Source organism: Lethenteron reissneri, chromosome 44 (assembly GCF_015708825.2).
Source record: "Lethenteron reissneri isolate LAM-NWPU_2019-01 chromosome 44, ASM1570882v1, whole genome shotgun sequence".
Taxonomy (NCBI): domain Eukaryota; kingdom Metazoa; phylum Chordata; class Hyperoartia; order Petromyzontiformes; family Petromyzontidae; genus Lethenteron; species Lethenteron reissneri.
In genome coordinates, this window is record NC_083822.1 from 4,058,542 (window position 1) to 4,082,715 (window position 24,174).

At 48.6% G+C, this 24,174-nt stretch overlaps 1 protein-coding gene across 5 annotated transcripts in view; it reads left to right on the top strand.

The window, feature by feature from the left end:
* The window catches only part of LOC133353636 (caskin-1-like), a 151,392-nt gene that overhangs the window by 54,922 nt on the left and 72,296 nt on the right, over positions 1-24,174 (top strand). For all 5 annotated transcript variants that reach the window (XM_061570024.1, XM_061570026.1, XM_061570027.1 and 2 more), the window contains exons 4-6: positions 1,224-1,369; positions 4,068-4,163; positions 9,419-9,549. In XM_061570024.1, the coding sequence (XP_061426008.1) occupies positions 1,224-1,369; positions 4,068-4,163; positions 9,419-9,549 (373 nt within the window). The remainder of the gene's footprint in view (positions 1-1,223; positions 1,370-4,067; positions 4,164-9,418; positions 9,550-24,174) is intronic.

A 24,174-nucleotide genomic window follows, 5' to 3' on the forward strand; every position in this document is an offset into this window, starting at 1 on the left:
TCCAACCTTAACCCTATCTCTAACTATAACCTGGACCCCCAACCTTAACCCTATCTCTAACTCTAACCTGAACCCAACCTTAACCCTATCTCTAACTCTAACCTGAACCCAACCTTAACCCTATCTCTAACTCTAACCTGAACCCCCAACCTTAACCCTATCTCTAACTCTAACCTGGACCCCCAACCTTAACCCTATCTCTAACTCTAACCTGAACCCAACCTTAACCCTATCTCTAACTCTAACCTGAACCCAACCTGAACCCTATCTCTAACTCTAACCTGAACCCCCAACCTTAACCCTATCTTTAACTCTAACTTGAACCCCGAACCTTAACCCTATCTTTAACTCGAACCTGAACCCCGAACCTTAACCCTATCTTTAACTCTAACCTGAACCCAAACGCTTATCCCAATTTGATTCCAAACAGAAACTCTAACGTCAACCTACGCACTACCCCAAAATCTAAATCTTTACCCAAACCTGAACCATAACTCTAACCCAAGCTCAATTGTACCACAAATCTCACTCCTAATCCAACCCTGAACTATTGCCTTAACAGTTAATTATAATCCTAACCATAGCACGGGTATTAGCATCAGTGACTTTAACTTAAACCCCAAAGTGTCACTAACCGAACACTCAATTATAACCATAACTTTAGCCCTAACACTTAATTCTAACCAAAACCCTCGTATTAAACCTACTATTTAGCTTCAGTCCCAACACTAACCATGACTCTAGCCCAACCAATATATTCCACTAATCTAACACACAATCACAACTTTAATCCTATCCCTAGCTTTAATCTCGACTATAACCAAACGCAACACACCCAAAACTAACACTTAATCTGAACATCAAACATTACCCGAATCCTAACACATATCTAATAAGCCTGTCTCGAACCTCATCTCTAGCCTCATCTTATCTCTGTCCCAATCATAACATACACTCTGGCCCTGTTCCTACCTCTTTACGCAGCACATAATGATCACGATTATTGATAGCCCTTTCTCAAACCACCGCTAAGTTAGAGGCCTTCCCAAGCCACATCAAGTCACGGGGTTGTTTGAGAGGACCACCAGCCCCACCACCACCACCACGTTGGAGCAATTAGTTCACCTCGTGCACAGGAGCAGAATGGGACCCTGGCGTCGCAGGGGCGTGAGAGACGTCGGCAGCAGTGGATAGAACATGGCTGTGTCTGACTCTGGGGGCAGGTATGCGGGCGCTGCACCTGGCGGCGTGGCAGGGCAAGGCGGAGCCGTCGCTGCTGCTGCTGCGTGCCGGAGCCTCCGTCAATGCGCAGTCCGAGGAGGGGGAGATCCCCCTGCATCTGTCAGCCCAGCACGGCCACCACCAAGTGGTGAGCGTGCGGCGCTGATGCCCGCGGCAGTTGCCTACCGCTGCCACCACCACCACCTCCACCCCGACTCGTGCTGCCACCACCACCACCACCACTATGACTCACGCTGCCACCACCGCCACCACCACCACGACTCACGCTGCCACTACCACCACCTCCACCCCGACTCGTGCTGCCACCACCACCACCACGACCCTCGTTGCCACCACCACCACGACTCACGCTGCCACCACCACCACCACCACCACGACTCACGCTGCCACCACCACCACCACCACCACGACTCACGCTGCCACCACCACCACCACGACTCACGCTGCCACCACCACCACCACGACTCACGCTGCCACCACCACCGCCACCACCACCACCACGACTCACGCTGCCACCACCGCCAAGCACGTCGCTCACCCCTCTCTCGTTGACGACACCACCATCATCACCCTCACTACCAGGTGGTGAGGGTGATGATGGTGTTCTCGCCGAAACTACCATCACCACCACCACAACCACCACGAACCACTGCCACCACCACCTCTACCAAAACGCGTATCATTATCATTGTCGACACTGTCATCACCACTAAGTGCCGTAAGTGGTGAGAGAAAATGGTTGTGCCACCACCACTGCTGTTGTTGTCACAACAATCACCACTACCTACCACCATCTTAACGTACACCATGGCCAAGTGATAAAGAGAAAGGGAGAGAGACAGCAGTGATGCCACCAGCAATCGCTTTCTCTGCAAAAAAACCCCACCACCAGCACCACGATTCATAGGTGAGAGAGAGAGCAAGAGCAGTGCTGCACCTTAGCTGTGACTTTGCTTCCCTCAACCATCATCACCTCTGCCATCATCGCCGTCACTACTACCACTGTCAATATTGCATCATCCGCTAGGAGAGCAGCAATTCGCCTTCTCCACGAGACAATTAATTGTCACGATTCCAGGTCACGACTTGGGGTCACGATTCAATTAATGAATTCATTATTTGTTTGCTAATTTTTTTAACGCCCTCCACGGCCTCTGCTACTGCTGGCATCGCTACCACCATCACCATTTGCCACCACAGGCACCGCAATTATCACTATCATCAATGCCACCACCACCCCCTCAGCCATTATCACCTTGACCATCACTTCCACTGCCATCACAACCCCTCGCAAGCGATACGTAACGGAGCTGTCATTCCCCTACTATGATCGCCATTATCACCACCTCAATTACCACCGCCATGAGCACCACACAACTGCAAATTGGTGTCCGATAGCTTACATGATGGTTATTTCTTATTTGTGTTTGTATCGTAGTGACTGAAGCATACTTGGGAATAAGACTCACGTCAAATCATTAGTATCGTTGTGGGGAATACAAACAACACACTATATAACCAGATAATATTCAAATTCCATTCATTCATTTAAATATTTGTTTTAGTAAAACTCGACCCCCACTGAAGAGGGCATCGCAATACTTTACAGGATGAATTAAATGAAGGTAGTCTGACATATAAAATCTAGACATATACAAAAATATCAAAATGAGGGGGCATACTCAAGGAAATCTAAAAGGAAAAAATGAGTCTTGATGATTGAGTAAATCTGGAAGAGAGTTCAATATCTTAGGCACCACACTCGAGAAGGCCCTACTACCCAGCATAGAATGTCTCTCCACGTAAAAGAATACATATTCTTTACACAACCCATGGCCTTCTGGGAGTGCATAATTTCAGCAGCATTGATTCAATGGAAGCAATTCTGTGGACCGGTTTCGACAGAATCGATGCTGTTGAATTTGTGCACTCCCGGAAGCTCGTGAAGTCGACATGTTGAGGTTAACAAAAAAACCCACGTGTGTTGAGACATATATGTGAAGGAGGCATCGTCTGCTTGGCTATTTAGTAAATAATAGGTTTGGAAACATTGCTTATTTCTCAACGTTCCTCGTACTTGGAGCAGTATTGCATCTTTTACATTTAAAAACCATTACCTCACAGTCGGAGTTAAATGGGCAATTGGGCTCATTGCATGGACAATTTGAAAGCAAGCGCTTTTGAACCATGCCCTATCCCACGTTGTTATTCACATTTTTATCGACAATTAAAGTTTTACGTAATATGTAAAACGTTGAATATAACGAGGTATTTTCTAAAAGGTTTGCCTTCTTAGCAGCGAAACGTCGACCTTGAATACTTTAGATTTTTTTCCATATGTATTCTATATGACTCTCACAACCCAAGTATTCTTTTAAAAATAAAAATGTTGGCTTAAATGGTCTCTCATCAGCATCATCATCATCCTGATAAATCCACTGCTGGATAAAGGCTCCCCCAAACCAATGCCATCTCTCACTGTCCGTATGATATAACAATTCACTCAGCACCTGCCCACGAGCTGATTAAATACTCAATTTGCACGGCGGACGCCCTCTTCGGCCCATTCCCTCCCTTGGCTGTTATAGCTCTCAACGAGGTAATATGAAAATGAAACACATATTTAAACGTACACACAGACACGACTGCACGTGCCGACTCCACAGTTTGTACTTTGCACTCATGCCGCACTCTCTATGGCCGTGCTCTCTGTGCACCCTGCCCTGTGTGTCTCTGCCCTCTGTCTCTTCCCCCCTGCCCTCTGTGTCTCTGCCTCCTGTGCCCTCTGCCCTCTGTGCCCCCCCTATCGTCTGTCGTCTCTGCAGTCAGAGATGCTGCTGCAGCACCAGTCCAACGCGTGCATCGTCAACAGCGCCAACAAAACCCCGCTCGACATGGCCTGCGAGTTCGGCCGCGTCAAGGTCAGCAGCAGCAGCATCAGCGAACATCCTTCTTCACCCCCGTGTGGGAATGGAACATTCCGCAGCGCGTGTTTATATCCCAGTATAACTGCGCGAATGCATCCATAAATTACGTACCTGTGAGTAGCTGTGAAACGGCTGGCTGGTTGTGCATGGCACTGCTGAATTAAGATTTCAGCCTTTTTATTTTTATATTCCTGCGGGGAATTGCTTTGTATTTATTTTCACAATCTCCCTGTGTTTGCCTGCTGATGAGATTTTTTCTTTTAGAAGTCTAGGCATGTGTGTGCACGTGTACGGGGAGCGGTCGCCTAGTGGTCAGTGCGCTGTGCTGCAAACCCGGCAACCCGAGTCCGATGCTGGCTCACGGCCTTAAAACAGTGAACCGGTTCTTGGACTCCCCTAGGTCGACTTGGCCTTAACTGAGTACCTGGTGCGGTGTGTAAACATCAGCACTGGGAAAACAAAGGTGGTCGGGTGCAGTGCTGGTCACAGCATCTCCTCATGCGCCATTCCGGCCTTCATAGCTGCTTGGTATCAGCACGTCCCCCCGAACAGCCTGCCTGGGTTATTCGGGGATCTTCATCTCCGTCTTCACGCGAGCGCAAGACGAGCGGCGGTGCAGCGGTTAGCGCACTACGCTCTGAGCTCACCGGTTATTTGCTCCCCCTAGGAAGCAATAATTCTAAAATATCTGGGAATATCGAGTCCCCTCTTGGATATCTCTCCTTATCAAAGTCACGTTAACCCTAAACCCAAACTGGAACGATTGTTCACTCGTGGGGAAAACAAATTGTTCACCCTGGGTGTACAAATATTTATCTGACACAGGCCAAGGACAACATTAGCAGCTCATGATGTCTGAACTGGTCCCGGGGGCCCCTCCCGCCCCTAGGTCGAGTCAGCCTGAAGTGTGGCGTGTAAGCTGGGGGAGACAAAGGTGGTCAGGCATGGCATTCCGCCGTCTAAGTCACTGCCCTCTGTGCCCTTGCCACGCCCCACGCCCGCCGTGACGATTGCTCATGGAACAGCGCTCGCTCTTACGGTCGGAATGGCTACACGATGGATCTTTGTCTCATTATGCGAGCCGTGCCAAATCTGTGCCACAGTCCCATCAGCCACAGTTAGATTCCTGGCTTTGAGACACATATCGCCGGCAGACATTGCAATCTTAACCTGGCCTGTTCTTCCACTAGGCACACTCAGTTGACCAATTAGAACCGAGTGCAGTGTGGTCAGTGTCACTAATGGGAAGACAAAGGGGGCCAGGTATGTTTGGTCCGATCCCTGGGGCCGGCAGCCTGCAGCTCGGAAGCTGCGTTCGGTTCTTTGAGAGCTACTTCGTGGCTGTTATTTACTAAGGAGCACCGTCTCGTTTTCACATTGCGTTGCATTGACATGCTCTTGAAATAGAGGTTGTTTCGATTTAAAGCTTTCGTGACTGCAGGGATTCATCTTCTTGGTTCTTTCGGTAAAGTCACGTAGAATGGAAATAATAAATAATAAAATAAAACATAATCAAATAAAAACCAAGAAGATAGAGGTTGTTTATTACTGAATTCGAAAAAACAATCTTATTTTGTTTACGGACCCCTGCCCAATCCACACCACCCTCTCGTCTGCCATATTAGCCTTGTAAGTGCTCACTAACACCACTTGCCCCGGCATTCTATTCAGGTAAATTGAGGATCTTTGTCTTTTGATCTATGCTGTACTTTTATATGCAGCCTTTGCCCATGATCCATTTCAACTTCAAAATCTGATTTACTTCAACATGTCAAATCTCGGAAAGTAAACCGGTATGGGCCTGCATAGTGTCTGGACAGGTCAATACCATCCATAAAACAGGCTTTGCAGGGTGCTGTGAGGCTATGATGCTCGCAGGGGATGGTGCAATAAAAATCCGTTATTGTACCATACTACAGTAATCTCTCGCCACTTCGCGATTCAAGTTTCGCGGCCTCAGTGCATCGCGGATTTTTCGAACTGATTTAAAGGCCTCATTATACCTGTGCAGTAACACCATCATCATCATCATTCATCATCACATTCATCGAACTGCACAGGTCTGTCATCGTCGTCATTGTCATCGTCATTGTCATCGTCGTCGTCGTCATTACTGGAGTCAAGTCTCAAGATACTACTGTCATTGGTGAGTGTAGAACACCATAATACGTATCGTATGAGAGAGAGAATGTATAATATTAAGGTTTTATAATTAAATAGATTTAAGTAAAATATATATATATAAAGTATAAATATACATATTTTAAACATTCTGGTACCCACACACACATATACGGAAATTCCTAGGGGGCCAATCCTACTTCGCGGATTTTCACCTATCGCGAGGGGTTCCGGTCCCCATTAACCGCGATAAACGAGGGATCACTGTATTTCCCAATGTCTATGCTGCTCGCTTACACCGACAGCCCGCACTGGCAAGCGTGAAGTGTGGTCAAATCACTTCCACAAAACTCGCGATGCGGGGAGGCTCTCATCCAGCAGTGGATTGACATGATCACTGTACACGCGCATTATAAATATTTTGGATGACGATGCAGAGAAATGTGTCTGGCGTCCCGGGAGAATTTTTTTTTTAACTCATGTATTCTTTTTCATGCTACCGCAATCGTAACTCGAGCCAGCGTGAAAGATCCGCCTCGGATTCCGAGACTTATTTAAGACGTAAAAAAAAAACGCCATGAGCATGCAACTGTTTATAAATGTGCGAAAGCCATCGCGGCAGCAGTATTTTCTGGCCGCGATGCATATTCAAGTATGGAATAATGCAGCATTGCAGTGTGAACAGTGTGAATGCAAAGCATTCCTTGATATAGACTGTTAATACAATATTAGATGGGGGTTTTTACACAGTTTATTTAGTTCACGAGGAAACAACGTCTTGTCCCGGTCCGTTCGGGATGTTCCGTCAGTCGAGGTTTTTAGGGCTCGTCACAAAACACGTTTATTTTCTCCTGCGGATCTTTCTGCGTGGGGTGGTTTTCCTCTTAGTTTGAATGTTAAGGGTTTTTACTGGGATTGTGTTGCAAAGCGCTGAGGCCTTGTGTGAATGGCGCTATATACAACTGAGTTTTATTCACTTAAAATAAAATAGCCCGACGACCTACCCATACTGGACATCTGTGGAAAAGAGCTTCATAGCTCATCGGATTCCTCCTCCTGCAGTCTAAATAAAGATTCTGATTCTGAGATTAGTGAAGGGTGGCACTCTACTTTGGTGGCGACCTTAAGCGATTGGTAGAAATTCCACATTCCCATGGCAGTCTTAATTGACACGTTTGCTATTAACACTGCCTCGTACCCCAACAAATACACCTTAGACTTACACAGTAAGCAATGCCCCTTGGCAGAGAGAGGGCAGAGAGATTGCCTGACTTGTAGATGGAAATCACACTTTATACACCGTGGGGCTCTCAGATCACTTGAACTCTGGGGTCAAAATAATTTACTTTCTACTTTAATGTGCAAATTAACGTGTGTGCATTGAAAAACTAGTTTTATAAGTAATTTTTTGTCCCGTAAATATATTATAACTGCTATTTCTTTTCAACCGGTAAGACCCACTGGAGCTATATAACTCTTTTTCAGAAGCGACCTAGCCACAATGATAGCGCAATGAAGTGGCTTATCATGTGGAAATTGATAGCAGCCAAATACTCGAAGCACGTTTGTAAACGTGGAGGGAAAAACTGGGGAAAAATCCACACGATCACGGGGAGAACATGCAAACTCCAGAAATACAGGTGTGAGGGTCAGCATCGAATCCACGACCTCCTGTATACCAGGCGAAGTAGTTAACATCTCGCCATCGTGAGATGTTAACTGTTAAGAACAGCATCACTATAACCCTCTTCGCCAATGAACAAATCACCGGGCTTGGAATGCACCCGATCTGGTCGGACCTCGAAAGCCAAGCAGATCTGGGCTTGGACAGTGTCTGGATGGGTGTCCACCATGCACACACAGGTTGTCATAGGGCTTCCGGGCGACGTTCTGTTTATATCGAGTTGTACTGTAAGTCTATGCTGCCCCCCTTTACCAATCCGCACTGACGGGGTGAAGTATGGTCAAACGGCCTCCACAAGCAGCCCGGTGTGGGGAGGCCCTCATCCAGCAGTGGATTGACAAAAGGCCTCTATGCTTCTACGGGCATTGTGCGGTGCTCCTCTCTACCAGGGGAAATTCCACATTTCCATGACAGGGACCATTTTTAGAACCACTGACGACTTCGTATCACTTTAATGACCCTGTAGAGATGGCAATGATGGCTTGCCTTTCTCAACTCTGGACCCTACAATGACTGCAATGCTATAACAATGCGCGCATATGCATAATAGTGCATATCGCAACACCGTATTCAATTTGCACAGATATATCACTTTAATTAAAAGCTTGTATATCAACAATATTAATTCGAGCATTTTTGCAATGAAAATAGGGATAACATTACAGCATTTAATTCTAAATCATGATCACAGTTGTCACCAAGGTTGCGCTCAGCGCATCGGAACGGGCGTGTCAACGCAAACAATTATATTAAATCTATTACGATTATAACTACGTAATTGTTTGAACAATCGAAAAGTAGGAATTATTATGGCAATTGTAGGTCTCGCAGCTGAGGACAGCGAAACAGCAGTGGCCGCTCCGGCGGCATGACGAGTGGCGAAATTTGCACGCCTCTCATTGGTCAGAGGCTCCCCAACAGCCGCTCTGATTGGACGAGACGTTTGCCCTCGTGGATGGGCGCGACCATTCGTGATTGCAAAAAAACAGGGGGGGGGGGGGGGGGGGTTAAATATATGAGTATTAATAACTATTCAAGTTAAGTGAAAACGTGAATAGGCACATGATCGGCGGGATCTGGACTGGTCGTTTTAATAAAATCTTGAATTGTCACGCGAGACGAGTCTGTGTGGAAAACTTCAGCTCGCTTGGCTTCGTAAGACCGAAGGAAATAAGCGTCAAACATGTGAAAGACGATAAAATGGACAACACCTCAAGTTAAATAAAAGTGTCCAAACAGCCCTCCTCCGTTGTGTTTCTCGGGTTGTGCCGCGTGTCGGCTCGGCACGAAGCCCAACGTTTCGCTCTCAATGCTGGAAAGCGCATCGTTGAGTGCTTTCCCGTGGAGCAAACCATCGCGTGCCAGTCGACAAAAGGGGGGGGGGGGGTGATCGTGGTTGCTCATCCTCTCTGCTCTGTGCACCCCTCTGCGCCTGTGTGTGAAGGTGGCCCAGCTGCTGCTGAGCAGCAACATGTGCAGCGCCCTGCTGGAGGGGAAATCGTCCGACATCACGGAGCCCAACAGCACGACTCCCCTTCATCTGGCCGCCAAGAACGGACACAAGGACATCATCAGGTGGGGTGGGTGCGATCACAGGCCCAGATCTTTAAATGGGGGGCTTACCGGTGAACATCGCGCGCTTTGAGACGTGCTTCTTGCGGCTGTCTGGAACGCTCTCTTCCTTCAGATAGTAGGAAGCCACTGGAGGTGTGCACTTTGAAATCGAGATTGGAAACTCATTTCTTCAGAGCTGCGCTTTGTGTTCCATTGTCCATCCCCCTCCCCGCACCTCTGATTAGCACGGTTGGCTACATGCGGTGCAAAAGAAGTTCAGCATACATGCAGGGTGGCCAACCGAGGTTCAAAGCAATTTACACTTGTTGTTTTTTTGTACCTGATTTCATAAGGCCTGTAGAGGACACTGCAGCAAAATCCATTGTTGTACCGTACTTGTACGTTTCCACACGTGCGTTCCCTTTCAGCTTCACAAACCCACGCTGATTAGCGTGGTGAAGTATGGTCAAATAACCTTCACGACCTGTACTGGTATGTGGATGTACTCACCCAGTAGTGGATTGACATAAGGGGGCCATATGACATTGAGATCTTGCGTGTGTGCGTTTGATTTTTTAACACCATTTCCAAATAAGGTTGAAAATCGTGTATGCATTAGTTCCGTCCTTATGTAATGGGGGAAATGAAGGAAGAGAGAACGATAACTCTTGTAAATATAATCCAAAATGGTTCGGACTATATCATATCATACTTTGTTACTATCAGGGATTTACCCTAAAATTCGAAACAAACCATAGCTCAAAGAACTTTTTGGAAATATGGGAACGGGTGTGGTCCTGACAGGCATCTGTTGGTATTTGTACCGCTAATTAAACGCTTCTCGAAGAATAACACGTGTTGGAAAACGTACCGTAACAAACATGAGTATGCGTGGACTTTCCTCCCTTGTTTTATTTAACCTCGGTTGCTTCGCAGGGCCTCTAAAAGTCCTTACTAGCCGCAGCAGAGACAATTCGCATAAGTAGAGTAAAATAAAACGCAAAGGGCTCTGATTCAGAGCAAAATAAAATGTCTAAAAATCATTGCCTTGCTGATTCTGCAGATTTTTGCCGATGGAGACACGAGCACTTTTTTTTAACATTTCGAACACTAAGGAGCCTTTGCTGGCACATGAATTGAGCCCAAAGTGTCCCCCTGTTCCAATTGTTTGGCACTTGAACACAGGTGTCTGAGACGGATGCTAGGAGTTTTGTGTCCAAGATAGGATAGGCAGGGCAAAAATCCATATTGTAACATGGCCGGTAATAATTGTAAATACAGGGTGTTTTAAACAAATGGACCCGATTTCAAAGCAGTACTGATAAGGCAAAGAAGGTTGCGTTGGGTATGACATGTGTACAAAATGGAGGATGCCCGGATACCGAGAAAGGCATTGGATGGTCTCCTCCAATCCAGAGATCAAGATGAAGACCCAAGACCAGATGGTGGGACACTGTTCGGGCAGATCTTAGAAGTTAAGGAATCCGCTGTAGGATCTGTAGGATCTAGCAGAAGGCGTTGGCGAGGTGTGGTGGCATCAACAGCTTTGTCCGTGATGACATCTTCATCTTGAACCTGATCAACGAAGCCTGAGCAGGCACTCAAGCACATTCATGGCCGGGTATCGACAGTGGAAATTCCACACTTGCTTGGCAGGATTCGGTCTTCTGCTTCCTACAGTGGTATTTAATTTAATAACCGCAGGTGGTCGGGGATGGCCTGAGTCGACGCCGAGCTCGCAACCTTCTGATTTTGAGTTGAGCACTACTACGCACTACTATGCACTGCTACACCCCGGCGGGCAGATGATGACTTAACCATCATCCCTTTGAAATAAGAGACACCGGCGCTGTTATGGAGTGTTCATGAGTGTTATGCTTTGGCTGTTTGCGTCCTGAAACGCTATTTAAAATACTTTTGGGAAATTCTCTGGAGATGACTTAAGGGAGAAAAAAAATACCCAAGTCTTATTCATCTGCGCTCCTTCATTTGCAAGCCATTAAGAAATCTGGCGAGGCTAAAACATAATAAATAACACGATAAATTGGTCTCATAGCAGTCCTTAAGCGTGACCAATTGAAATGGCCAATTAAAATATGCAAAACCTCCTCAGACACTTAATCAGGATAAATGATGGAACAATAGTGAGTTGCAAATGAGTGATTGGTGTATTCGTGCAGGGAATAATTGTGGAAATATCAGGTGGGTTTTGAACATAATTAATAATGACAATGTGATTTCTTTAAATACACGTGATTTTAGATATATAGCGTCAATCACGCAAATCGCATCTCCACACGTGCAGTCGAATTTGTGTTGTGCGCAGTTTTTTTCCCCGCATGGAGACGCCAAGAAATCACAACACGGGCAAGGCAGCCAGAACCAGCGCCAATAATTCCCTCCAACTCTGTGGTTCTTTGTTTGGATGTTTGGGCAAAAGCGGTCACTTGCCCGCGTGGCTGGCGGTTTGCACGCTGCTGCTTGGGCCATAGAATTAAGACCCCCCCCCCCCTTCCTCCACAGCACTTTAAAGACTTATCCTTTCATATGGCAATGTCAGCAACAGTTTGTATAGATGCCAGTTAAATGTTAAGGTCCTTCAACCAATCCAAGGCGGCAGTAGATGCTGTACAGATTGCAGAGATACCGCCAGGGTGTGCGTGCATGGCGCACTCGTCGGTAAAATTTAAAGATTCGTTATTAACCAACGATGTTTTTTTCTTCTTCTCGGATAAAAATTCTTAGCAAATTAAATCCCATTGTGGGCGATTGCTTTTCTTTTTTACTTACTGACTACCCCTCGCGGGTGAGAGTTAAATCACGGATAACCCGAGCGGATCATTGGATCCGCGGACATTAATCCTCCATGACGCTGAGGATAATTTATTCCCGGTGAGTATCGCGCCCTCTAGTGGCTTGCAAGGGTCACCACGTGACTCCGATTATTTAACAAAAAAACATAGTTCATGGCACGTGTGGATTTTCCCCACGTTACCCTAAGCGAATGTATCGATGTTTATTGATGAATACGATGCCCCGTTACCGTCTTAGAGTGCTGAGAGATGGCTCCGTTTAAGTAAGGTGGGGTCCGAAGGGCCAACGGCTGGATTTTGAGAACGTTTACATGAACTCTTAGCTGTCAATGTGTACGTAACTTAACGCTCCCACTGGTGTTAATTATTGCTTGGGAGCCTTTGCTGGAAAGCTGCGTTGCTTTTCGTACCATACGCGCGAGTCCAGTTTCACTGCAATGTGTGCTTTAACATAAATCTCGTTAAAGTGCCTTAGTTTGGCTCTCTGGGCCTGAGGCATTTCCGTTGAAGTGGAAGATTCCGAAGAATAACAACAGAGTGCAGAGTACTGTAATTCTGCCCTCGGTAAATTCAATTTGAGATTGAGAGAAGCTGGGGCAGCTGTGGGGACAAAGAGAGATAGAGACACAAAGGATGCCGAGAGAGTGAGTGGGGAAATTACTTGGTGAGTATGAGAGTGAATGACTGCCGTGAGCTTGATAGTTGGTGAGTTAGTAGATTAGTGCCTTATTAAGTAGCTGAGTGAGTGGGTGAGTGCGTGGACAGGTGAGTAGGTGAACGAGTGAGCAAGCAAGTGCAAACACGTGCGAGCTCGTAGGTGAGTGTATCAGCAAAGAATTGAGTAGATGAGTGAGTATGCAGGTGAGTGGATTAGTTAGCAAGCGAGTGAGTCAATGAGTGAGTCGGTCAGTGTGAACCACTATATAATTCCTCGTCACAGCCATCTCTGAGACACACTTAAGCGGTTGTGCTTTCACTACATTGTTCCCACCTTAAGACGGACGCTTGTGTTGCGCCCGAAACGTCGTGATTTAATTGCGTTCTCATTATTTATTTATTTTATTTTTTACCTACGTGACTTTACCGAAAAAAAACAAAGAGTATGGATCCTTGCAGTGTGAGCCAGTGAGCTAAGTACGAGACTGGGTATGTTTGTAATCAAGTTGGTGCAAACATAATTGACCCGGCAGGTAAATGCACGAGTTAGCGACTGAGCATGCAAGTTAGAGAGTGAGTAGCCGAGCAATGGTCGAGTGGCCGAGTGAGTGATTGTGTCGGTGAGTGAACGAGCGAGCGAGTCAACGGGAGGGCCGTGGAGTGAGCGTGCGATGAGCCTTGGGGCGCTTGAACCGAAGCGGGCAGCGCTCCTTCAGCCGCCCCTCATGGAAACGCTCTACGGCGAAATAACCCACAGACCAAATAACCCCGGCTCAAAATAAATCCCCTGTGTCCAACTCGCAGCACATGTGGCCTCCCCTGCGCCATCGCGGTGTGTGTACATAACCCGCTGAGTTCTCTCTGTGGCTGGCGGCGGTGGCTGCTGTTTTGAGCCCACCTCTGTGGTGGAGGAAGCTGCCACGTTGCCGAACCCCTGGGATAGGACCACACACGCCTGGTCCACCTTTGTCTTCCCACCGTTGACACTCGCCACACTCCACTAGGTACTACTGTGCAAACTGAGTGGGCCCCGTGGAAGAACGGGCCAGGTGAAGATCGCACTTTCTGCCGGCGCTGCGTGTTGAAGCCGCGAGGGTACCTGTGGTTGATGGGACTGTGGCACGGGCATGGCACACCTCACAAAGAGAGACAAAGATCACTCTCGGCTGTTTTGATTATCGCTCCGTTTAGTACGACCGCAATGAAAACAACTCCGGCTGGCTCGGGGGCGTTCATGCGGCTGCCGTGGGGTGTTGGTGCCGCCGCCTCTGAGATCCCCCGCTCTGACCTCACATTGTAACGGGGGATTTGGAAAAAAATTATATTCTCAGTTTTGTTTCAGCTAACTTCTGATGGCTTTGCCGTACAATTCCAGGAACTCAATTCCACATCTAACGGGTCCCCATCTGTAAAGATATAAATTCCATTACTAGAAATAATGTTCTTTCTGCTACTAGGCGTAGGCCTCCAGAAATTATTTGCATTCTTCACGGTCATATGTTCCATCTTCTGGAATTTTCCCCACTCAGTCCTCTCTATCCACCTATTCTTGTCATGTCCACCCTGGTACGTCCACGTGCCTCACCTTCTTCCGATATGGGGTTTCCGCTCTTCTTACCACGCGCCTCCCCAATTCCGCCTTCATCACCGTATTTCTGGCCTGACTCGGTCTCCTCATCGCCAAAATCCACGTCTCTGTCGTAAAAACCATTCCTGAGATGAACCTCTGCTCGCTCCCTCGGTGTGGGAGTCCCAACACTCAGCATGTTTGTCAATACATGTTGTCTTATGTACTTTCCCCTACAAACAGAGGGATAATTAATGAATCAATTACTGCACTAATCATACAACAATAAGTATAAATCTGATGGCAATTAACTGTTACAGTAATGGCAGAATTACAGCTTTCTACTGAACCTTAATGCAATTTTATTGTATTAGAATTATAATTGATGATGTCAATGGTTACGCAGCACTACTATATTACCTACTACTGATTGTAACAGCAATACAATATTATTAGAATTGCTACGACTTACAGCATTGGTTATGCAAATTGCTATATTTTCTACTGTAGATTATAACTGTCCAAAGCTCTATACGTTGTGCTTCATACATTTAATTTATTTTATATAATAACAACAATGTTAGCAAATCTGCATTTGTCACAGCTTGCTAATCACACGTTACATAATCACTCTACGGAATCATCAGTTTTTGATTTCAGCAAATCAAATGAATACGACAGATTAATTAAATAAAACCACTAAGCTAAATACAGCGCAATAATAATACAATCTGTGATGGATATTGTATGCTAACCCCATACAACTAAATATAATTTGTAACGTTTAAGCACGCAGGGATTAATTATTTAAAGAAGCCTTACAGCTTGCTGGCTTGTAGAGATAGGAGCAGAGCCACCACCAATCAAGGGCACAGTCTTGTTATTCAATGCGTGTGTGTTTCAGTCTCGTGCAATAGTAGTAGCAGTAGTAATGATACTAATCTCATTTCAAGGCAAGCCTCAAGAAACTTCTTTCCCCGGAAGTATTCTGCAGCGAGAATCCTCTTCTTAACAAAGTAAAAAGCCACGTAATAATGTTTCCACGCAGACCCACATTTGTGAAATTCACAACTCGTATATCAATTCTTGACCGTTCAACAATTCACATTGCAGCAGAAATACACGTAGTGTACGTTTGTACGTATGTTGAACTTCTTTCGCACCGTACGTAGCCAACCGTGCTCTTCGGAGTTGTGGAGGAAGACAACAAATTAAACGCAACGGTCAGTTCCAAAGAAAGTAGATTTCAGTGATGTATAACATCAAGGTACGCAGGCCAACGCAACGCAATTAAACGTAGACATGCGGACGTACGTGCATTGACGGCGTCCGCACTTTGGTTGACGTACTCTACGGTGGAGGATGAAACTTTAGGCGATATCGCGAGAGTAACTGCACGGTGGAGTTCGAAACTGGGTCTGCACAGGCGCGTGGCTGTGTCGGGCAAGTCGTCGTAGCCCTGGTTCAGTTTCATGTATGAGGTATAACCCTGTGAGCCATGCGGCTCTTGACTCGGGTGCAACCGCAACAAACAAAAACATGAACAAGAAACATCTTAAAGTGACTACACGCAACAGAAAAATCCAGGAAAAAACAGCAAAGTCTTCCAGAAAAAACACCGTATTTCAACGCTGTCTGCAAAAATCCCAGTGGGATGCAAGTCAAACAATAACAACCATAAGACAATTTAGATTAAAGTTATCAGGCTAACTCTGTACTACAGCAAACAGACATGGCTAAACCATCCACCGTTCAGTGTGTGGCGCTTCGGAAGTGACAGCTTCATCATATTCCTTCTCCGATGTTTCACCCCCCCCATGTCCCACTCTCCCATCCCAATTTTAGGAGTCCCTCCAAAATAAATACGTTCTCTGTGGGACGTAGGTCCATCCACTCTTGTGATTTTTTGAGAACGAACTGCAGATGTGATCGACTCACTGGAGTATTCATCCCGCTCATGGGTAACAAAAAACAATAATAATCATCGTTATCCTGCTACTGAGTAGACGTTTACCCCACTGAGTGCATCTGGAATGAATGGCTAATGGCCACTGGCTGTGCATGGGCTGTCTGCCCAAAGGAAATACCGTATTAAAGAGCTGCATCGGCACGTGTGTGTGTGCACGTGTCCAGGACGGGTGCGAGGGGCTGGTAACCCCTCCACCTTCAATTAATTACCACTAAACCACGACCACAAAATTTAATAAAAAAGCTTGTGCCGGAGGCCCCGGGGGGACAGGCGTCTATGACGTCTCCTGGCCAAACCCCATTTGGCGGAGCCAGGAGAATGAATCCTTACCCTCGGGGCTCCTCCAGAAACAACAAAAAACCACTACGTGTGGCCACGTGGAATGTTCGAACGCTCACTGCGGAGGCCAGGCTGCCACTCCTCTGTCGGGAGCTGGACCGGTACCGCCTGGATCTCTATGGTATTCAGGAGGTCCGGTGGACCGGCTCTGGCTCCTGCCACCATGAAAGGTGGACAGTCCTCTACTCGGGGCAGCAGACTGCCAAACAACAAGGAGTGGCTCTTCTTCTGAACAAAAGAATGACGGCGGCATAGGAGCGTGGCGGTAAGGTGTGGGAAGCTGTAAGCCCCAGGCTACTTTGGGCTCGCCTTCCCATCAATCAGAGGCGGTCAGTGGTGGTTTTGGTTACTCATGCCCCCACGGAAGACGAACATCTGTGGAGGGATGTAGGCAAGGCCGATGAGTCAGATTGCCTTCAATGACCTCCTGTCACAGGTGCTAGCTAAAGTGGCCCCTCGGGATAGAGTCATCTTGTTGGGTGACTTCAATTGCCGAGTTGGTCATGATGCTGGCACCTGGTTTGGAGTAATTGGAAGGCATGGGCCAGATCAGCTCAATAACAATGGCAGGAGGCTGCTAGATTTTTGTGCAGCCCATGGGCTTGTAATTACCAACACGCTGTTCCGGCATCGGCGCATCCACACCACATGATGGATGCATGCCGGGTCCAAGCAAGAACATCTGCTGGACTTACATAGTGACGGAAAAGCGGATGCGGGCCCATGTCCTTGACACCAGGACCTACCGTGGAGCTGATCTGCCCACTGACCATCGACTTATCATCAGTAAGATGCGCATTCCATTCTTCCACTCCGGTGGTGGGTGTACACCCAGGACCCCATTCAAACCCTTAGTGGCATGGTCTCAGCTAGCTGAGGAAAGTTGTAAGCGAGAGTTTCATCATCGTTTGCGGCCGGGGTTGGCATCGTCCCCCACTCCTCCTGATGTCGAGGGGAAATTGGTGAGGTTTAGGACTGTGGCTCATGCAGCTGCAATGGCTGTTTTGGGTACATGGTCCAGACCTCCCCAGAGACTCTGGCTGACAGAGGAGGTGTTCAAATTGGCTGAGAAAAAGCGACATGCCCACTCTTATCGGCTACAGCATCCCACGTCGGAAAATGAGGAGGTTTACTGCAGCCTTCTCTCGGAGGTTCGGAGAGCCGTGAGGCACTGCAAACATGGGTGGTGGTCGCAGGTTGCTGAGGAGATGGAGTCTGCCTCAGTGGCCCGCGATCACAAATCGCTCTTTAAGTCCATCAAAAAAGTAACCTGCAGGACCACACCTATTACCATAATTAGGGGAAAGAACGGTGATCCAATCTCCGACCCTCAGGAACAGGTTTGCAGATTTGTTGAGCATTTTTGTGAGGTCCTGTGGGAGGGGAAATCCCTCACCCAGGAAAACAACGTGGGACAAAGTGGGGGATGACCCTGCTGAGGCTGTGGTGCCTCAAATATTGGAAGAAGGTGTCACCCCCTGTGAGTGGCTGGCTGAGGTGCCATCTGTTGAGGTGCCATCTGTTGAGGAAGTACTGAAGGCGATCCAGAGTCTGAGACCAGGAAAGGCACCGGGCAGAGATGATCTCCCAAGCGAAATGCTGAGGGAGGGTGGCGTTTGTACACAAACTGCCCTACATGATATCATAACAACAGTCTGGACCACTGGACGGGTTCCGCAGGATTGGAAGGATGCCCTGGTGGTCCCCCTCTTTAAGAAGGGGGACCGCACAGACTGTAACAACTACAGGGGCATCTCACTCCTCAGTGTGTCGGGAAAGGTCTTGGCAAGGATTATTCAACATCGCCTTGCTAGGCACGCTGAAGAGAGGCTTGTGGAGCCCCAATGCAGTTTCAGGAAAGGGCGGTCCTGCACAGATGCCATATTTTCTGTTCGTCTGCTACAGCAGAGGTATAGTGAATTCCAACTAGACCTACATCTCTGCTTTATTGACCTGGTCAAGGCCTTTGATACCATCAGTAGGCCTGGGCTCTGGGTTGTTCTTTGTGCTTTCAGAGTCCCTGACCCTCTGCTCATGATCATTAAGGGCCTTCATGATGGTGAGCGGGCCCGGGTAAAACTACATGGCCGGGAGTCAGAGCCATTCCCTGTACACCTTGGAGTGCGACAGGGATGTCCTCTGGCTCCCACATTATTTAACATCTATTTTGACCATGCAGTTTGGGTAGCCTTCCATAACTGTACCGGAGGAATATCCATCTGGTACAGATACAATGGGAGGCTGATCGATGCCCGGGTGGGGTCAAGGGATGGCTCCCTATTGCTCACCCATGTTATGTATGCCGATGATCTGGAAAATTGATGCTCACTCAGAGGAGGAGTTGGAGGCGCTGCTGCTGAACCTGGAGCTTGCCACCAAGAGGGAGGCCTTAGCATCAGCCCCACCAAAACTAAGAACCTGCCTGGGTATTTTGCACCATCGGACACTCCACCCCCACAAATCCCATTTGGTGATAGGGCAGTTGTGGAGAGAGTGGAGAGTTTCCCATACCTTGGGAGTGTGCTCATGACTGGCTCCGGTTTGATAGCAGAGGTCTCACTCTAAATCAGTCGAGCGGCATTATCTTTTCATCGGTTGCGTAACGCCGTGTGGAAGCTACCTGGTCTATCGCTCTGCACGAAGCTTCAGGTCTTCTCGGCCATAGTCATTCCCTCCCTTCTCTATGCTTGCGAAACGTGGACCCCCCTAATAGAACATCTTCGCCGGTTAGAAACATTTAGGCTGGCCTGCCTACGATCCATCCTGGGTTTAACCAGGCTGGATTGCGTGAGCTCACAAATCTTTGAAAGATGTGGACAAAGTCCCATCGGTGAGCTCATCCGGCAGGCAAGGCTGCGTTGGCTGGGTCATGTAGCCTGCATGCCCAGCCACCGCATGCCTAAACAGCTTTTGTTCGGCCGGATCGAGGGGGCTAAATGGGCGCGGCACGGGCTAGAGAAGAGATGGAGTGATGTGGTACAGGAGGACGTGGAGCTGAGTGAACTTGCCGATGACTGGTACCTGCAGTGTCAAGATCGGCCTCTGTGGAGGAGGCTCGTGAAGGACGCTACTGGGCAGTTGGAGGCAGTCGCCCTCCAACAACAACGGAGGGCGGAGGAGCGACGCTCACAACAACGAGCAGAGCACCGGGTGGCTAAAGCACAGCAAGTTGGCACAGTAGGGGGCACAGGTGGTGCATCAGCCAGTCGTCTCAGTCAGTCGACCTTTGGCATCTGGGTCTGCCCCGTGACCTCCTGCCAGCGGGCGTTCGACACTTCACGTGGCATCAAGGTGCACATAGCCTGGCACAGGCGTCGTGATCACGTCACCGCCACTTAGTGGCGAATGGCGGTTATTGTTGTGTGCATGTGTGTACACGTGTGTGTGTGTGCATGTGTGTGTGTGCATGTGTGTGTGTGTGCTCGCTCTTGCGTAGTTGTAGTAGTGGGGCTCGGTAGTGTAACGGTGAGCGCGCCGCGCTACGAACCCAGCGACCTGAGTTTGAATCCCGCTCACGGCCCACCAACACCACTGACGATTATCTTGCACTGGGCCTCCCCTAGGTCGACTCAGCCCTCATAAACGTATCCGGTGCGGTGTGTTAACATCAGCACTGCGGGAGACAAAAGCCTTCAGAATGTCCTCGCTGAACAGCGCTCTCACCCCGCATGTTGACTCTTAGAGGCTACTAGCGGTGGGACGATCTGTGGCTATTTGGCGGCTGCGTACAGCCGTCCACGTGTGTGTGTGTCGAATGCTGGGTGAGTGGCGTGCGGGCTGCATGAGCAGCTGCATGTCTAATGCAGCTGATAAGCGCCTGTGTCTGGGAAATGTGCCCGCCGCTGCTGCCAGTCAGCGGTGGGTCGGCAGCACGGCGCTTGACTGCGCAGACGAATTACCCCGTGGTGGTAGAGACACGCAAAGACAAAGATCTCCCGTGTAGCCTTAGCGGACTGTTGGGGCAAGTGCTGTTAGCGAGCACCTACGAAGGCCGGAACGGTACTCGAGGGGGGGTGGGTGGCCAGCATCACGCCCGACCGCCTTTGTCTCCCCAGCGGCGATGTTTACGCACCGCACCCAGGTACTCACTTGCGGCTGAGTCGACCTAGGGGGAGGCCCAGCACCGGTTCGGGCAATCGTCGACCGCTGTTGGCCGTGAGCAGGAATCGAACTCGGGTCGCCGGGTTCGTAGCGCAGCGCGCTAACCGCTGGACGCACGCACGCACACCGACAACCCTCGCCGCTAGCCCCGCGTCGTCGTCTTAAATAACGTTGAGGGCAAGTGCTGTTGGTGAGCACCTCTTAAGCCCTGCACGGCGCATGCAGAGAGGTCAGCGTTGTGGTCAATGCCACGACCCAGTGGCCGACGTTTAGACACTGCGACGCCTCGTACGCGTTTAACAACGAGGGGACTTTGGCGAGGGCCAGTTCCTTCGGTGATCGCTCATCACCGATGGTATCCATGGGCTAAGTCGGCATGTTTTTGTTTTTGTTGTAGCGCAGTGCCGCTAATCACTGCACCGCCGATCCACACACGGATGCGCGCCTACACGTGCACACACGCAGTAGCAGCAGCAGTATGCTCACGGGAAAAGACGTGTCAACACAGGCACGTGCACCTACACGCAAGGCGAGTTCACCCACACACATTTACGTGACACGCGAGAATGCTTCCGTGCACATCGATGCGTTACCTTGATGGGTGTCTATTCATTAACAACGCCATCATTTATGAGGCACGGATTGGTCGACTGATTCGATTACTGCGACTTCAATGCACGTGCGTCAATTTGTGTTGGAAGAATTATTTATATTTGTTGCTGCAAATGATATGTGAATGACACGCGAATGTTACCGTTTTATGGTTATGGAGCACAATTACAAACTGGCAGAAAGAAGATGAAACAATGGAGAAAATAATACAAATGAGATGGAGAAAAAGGGTAAAACCTATTCTTATTTTTTCACACTTTGATACTGGCAAAAATGTCCCATTTTATAGCTGGCCACGGGCATAGCATACAGATGGAAAATAAACACGTTCCTGCGGAGGGAGCTGGTGGGAACGTTGGGTTGCTCGGCCAATGTCCAGGGTCAACGGCGGCGTGGTGTATTCCGCAAATATGGCCGACTGTGAGGGCGGGCACAAGCCGGCGTGAGTAGGTTAAACGTTAGGTTTTATAAGGGCACCACGGGGTGACCAGCCCCACCCCTCCCACCCCCCACCCAGCCCCACCCTCCCCACCCAGCCCCTCCCCACCCTCCCCACCCAGCCCCTCCCCACCCAGCCCCTCCCTACCCTCCCCTCCCCACCCAGCCCCTCCCCACCCAGCCCCTCCCTGCACGACGGACGGACACAAGAATCCCCTGTGGGCTGGTGGAACCAGGAGGTTCCTACCAGTATTAAATGATTCATCAAAACTACAAGAGCACAAACAATGATGAAACTTGGACAATGAAATTGCATTTTAATTAACAATGATTTTACAGTGTCACTTGCCATTTCCAGATTAAAGTCCACTATATTTTCCACAAGGCTGAGAGCCATGAAATAAATCAATCAATAAAAACGACGTGTAATTAAAACCAACAATTTGCAGGTCTAGCATTCTTCTGCATTGCCAACAAAGTAGTTACCGAATTTCCCTCAGTAGATATGTACTATGGGGTTTTCTTTACATTAAAATTCTTTAATTCTGAGATGGATTTTCTTTTTTTAATTATTGATACGTGGGAGTAAATGGTGGCACGTGCTTGTTATATGAACAATTCAATTACTTACAACGTTTAACCAACCTCATGCATGTGAATCCATGCCGTGCGTGTTGCCCCCCCCCCCCCCCCAATTACAAGCAGCCTCGGCCGTGCAGGGCCACGCTTGGCTCAGCCCCGCACCGATTCCCTCTTTCTCATCCCACGCAACCGTGCGGCTCGACAGATTCCCCCTCCTATCCTACCCCTCCCCTCCTACCCACCCCTCCTACCCACCCCTTCCTCCCCTCCTACCCCTCCTCCAACCCCCCCTACCCTCCCCTTCCTCCTACCCACACCCCCTCCTCTCCTACCCACCCCTCCTATCCCCCTCCTCGCCTTTCCCCCTCCTACCCACCCCTTCCCCTCCTCTCGTCCTACCCCCTTCCTACCCCTCCTACCCACCCCTCCGACCTACCAACCCCTCCTATCCTCCTCCTACCCCCCTCCTCGCCTTCCCCCCTCCTACCCACCCATCCCCCTTCCTCCTACCCACCCCACCTGTTTGCCCCCCCGCCCATCCGCCTCCGTTCCCTCTGGCTGTAGGAAAGCGAGTGTAGTTGTGTAAACAGGATATTTGGTTGATACTTGCATTGGCAGTGTGCACGGCTACAAATAATGTGTACTCAATACGTGCAGAAATAGCACTGTGTGAATAAGAAACATATGCAATGGGTGACATTTCAGGCATTTGCCTTTCTTCAGAGCACGTTGTCGCTCGTGCATTTTTTTTACATTTAAGGCAGTTATTGAATAATGTTTTATTTAGATTCAAATACATTTATGTTTATTACTCACACGGTTTAAGGTATTCCTTGGTTAACGTATATTATCCCAAGATAAAAGTTGTTATTTTGTAACATGGGCACGAGGTTTTGCAACATTGACCCCGTGACCTTACGACTATTTCCAATGGCGGCTCATGTAGGGTCACCACCTTGTCCACTGCATATTCCTCATTCAGCACGAGGTCTATCGTCAACATTGTGCAGGGCGACTGATAAAGTTCAACACAAATACCAGCGCCATGTTTCGGCACAAATCATTACCTGCCCCCTAAACACGGATGCCAATTCCCAGACTGCACGATGTCAAACCCGGACAAGAGGTGGCAGCCCTGAACTCAGCAAGCGGGCTTAGACTGCTGTGGGAATTCGGGTCGGCCCCACTCGGCCTGTTTCACAAATCGTGCCTGCTCACTTCGAAGTGACCATGGAAAAGCCACATTTAAGAAGAACGCAAATCAAGTAATCAAACAACTTTGAAAGTACGAGCTGTGATTGGATTTTTTTTTTTAGGTTTGCCTGACTAAAAGGAGTGGCACTGCGAGGTTGAATTTTCAGTTTAAATCGCTTTGTTTTTGAGGGTCATATTTTTCAGGTGTCTGGAATCGTTTTGTTGAAAATTAGAAGACGAAAAAAACAGCCCAACTTACCGACCCATCAGCCAACTAACCAACCAACCATGCAACAAGCCAAGCGGCCAGCAAACAAATGCGCTGGCTAATGTGCAGCTCGAACACGGATTGCATTTCAAGTGGGACATTGAGG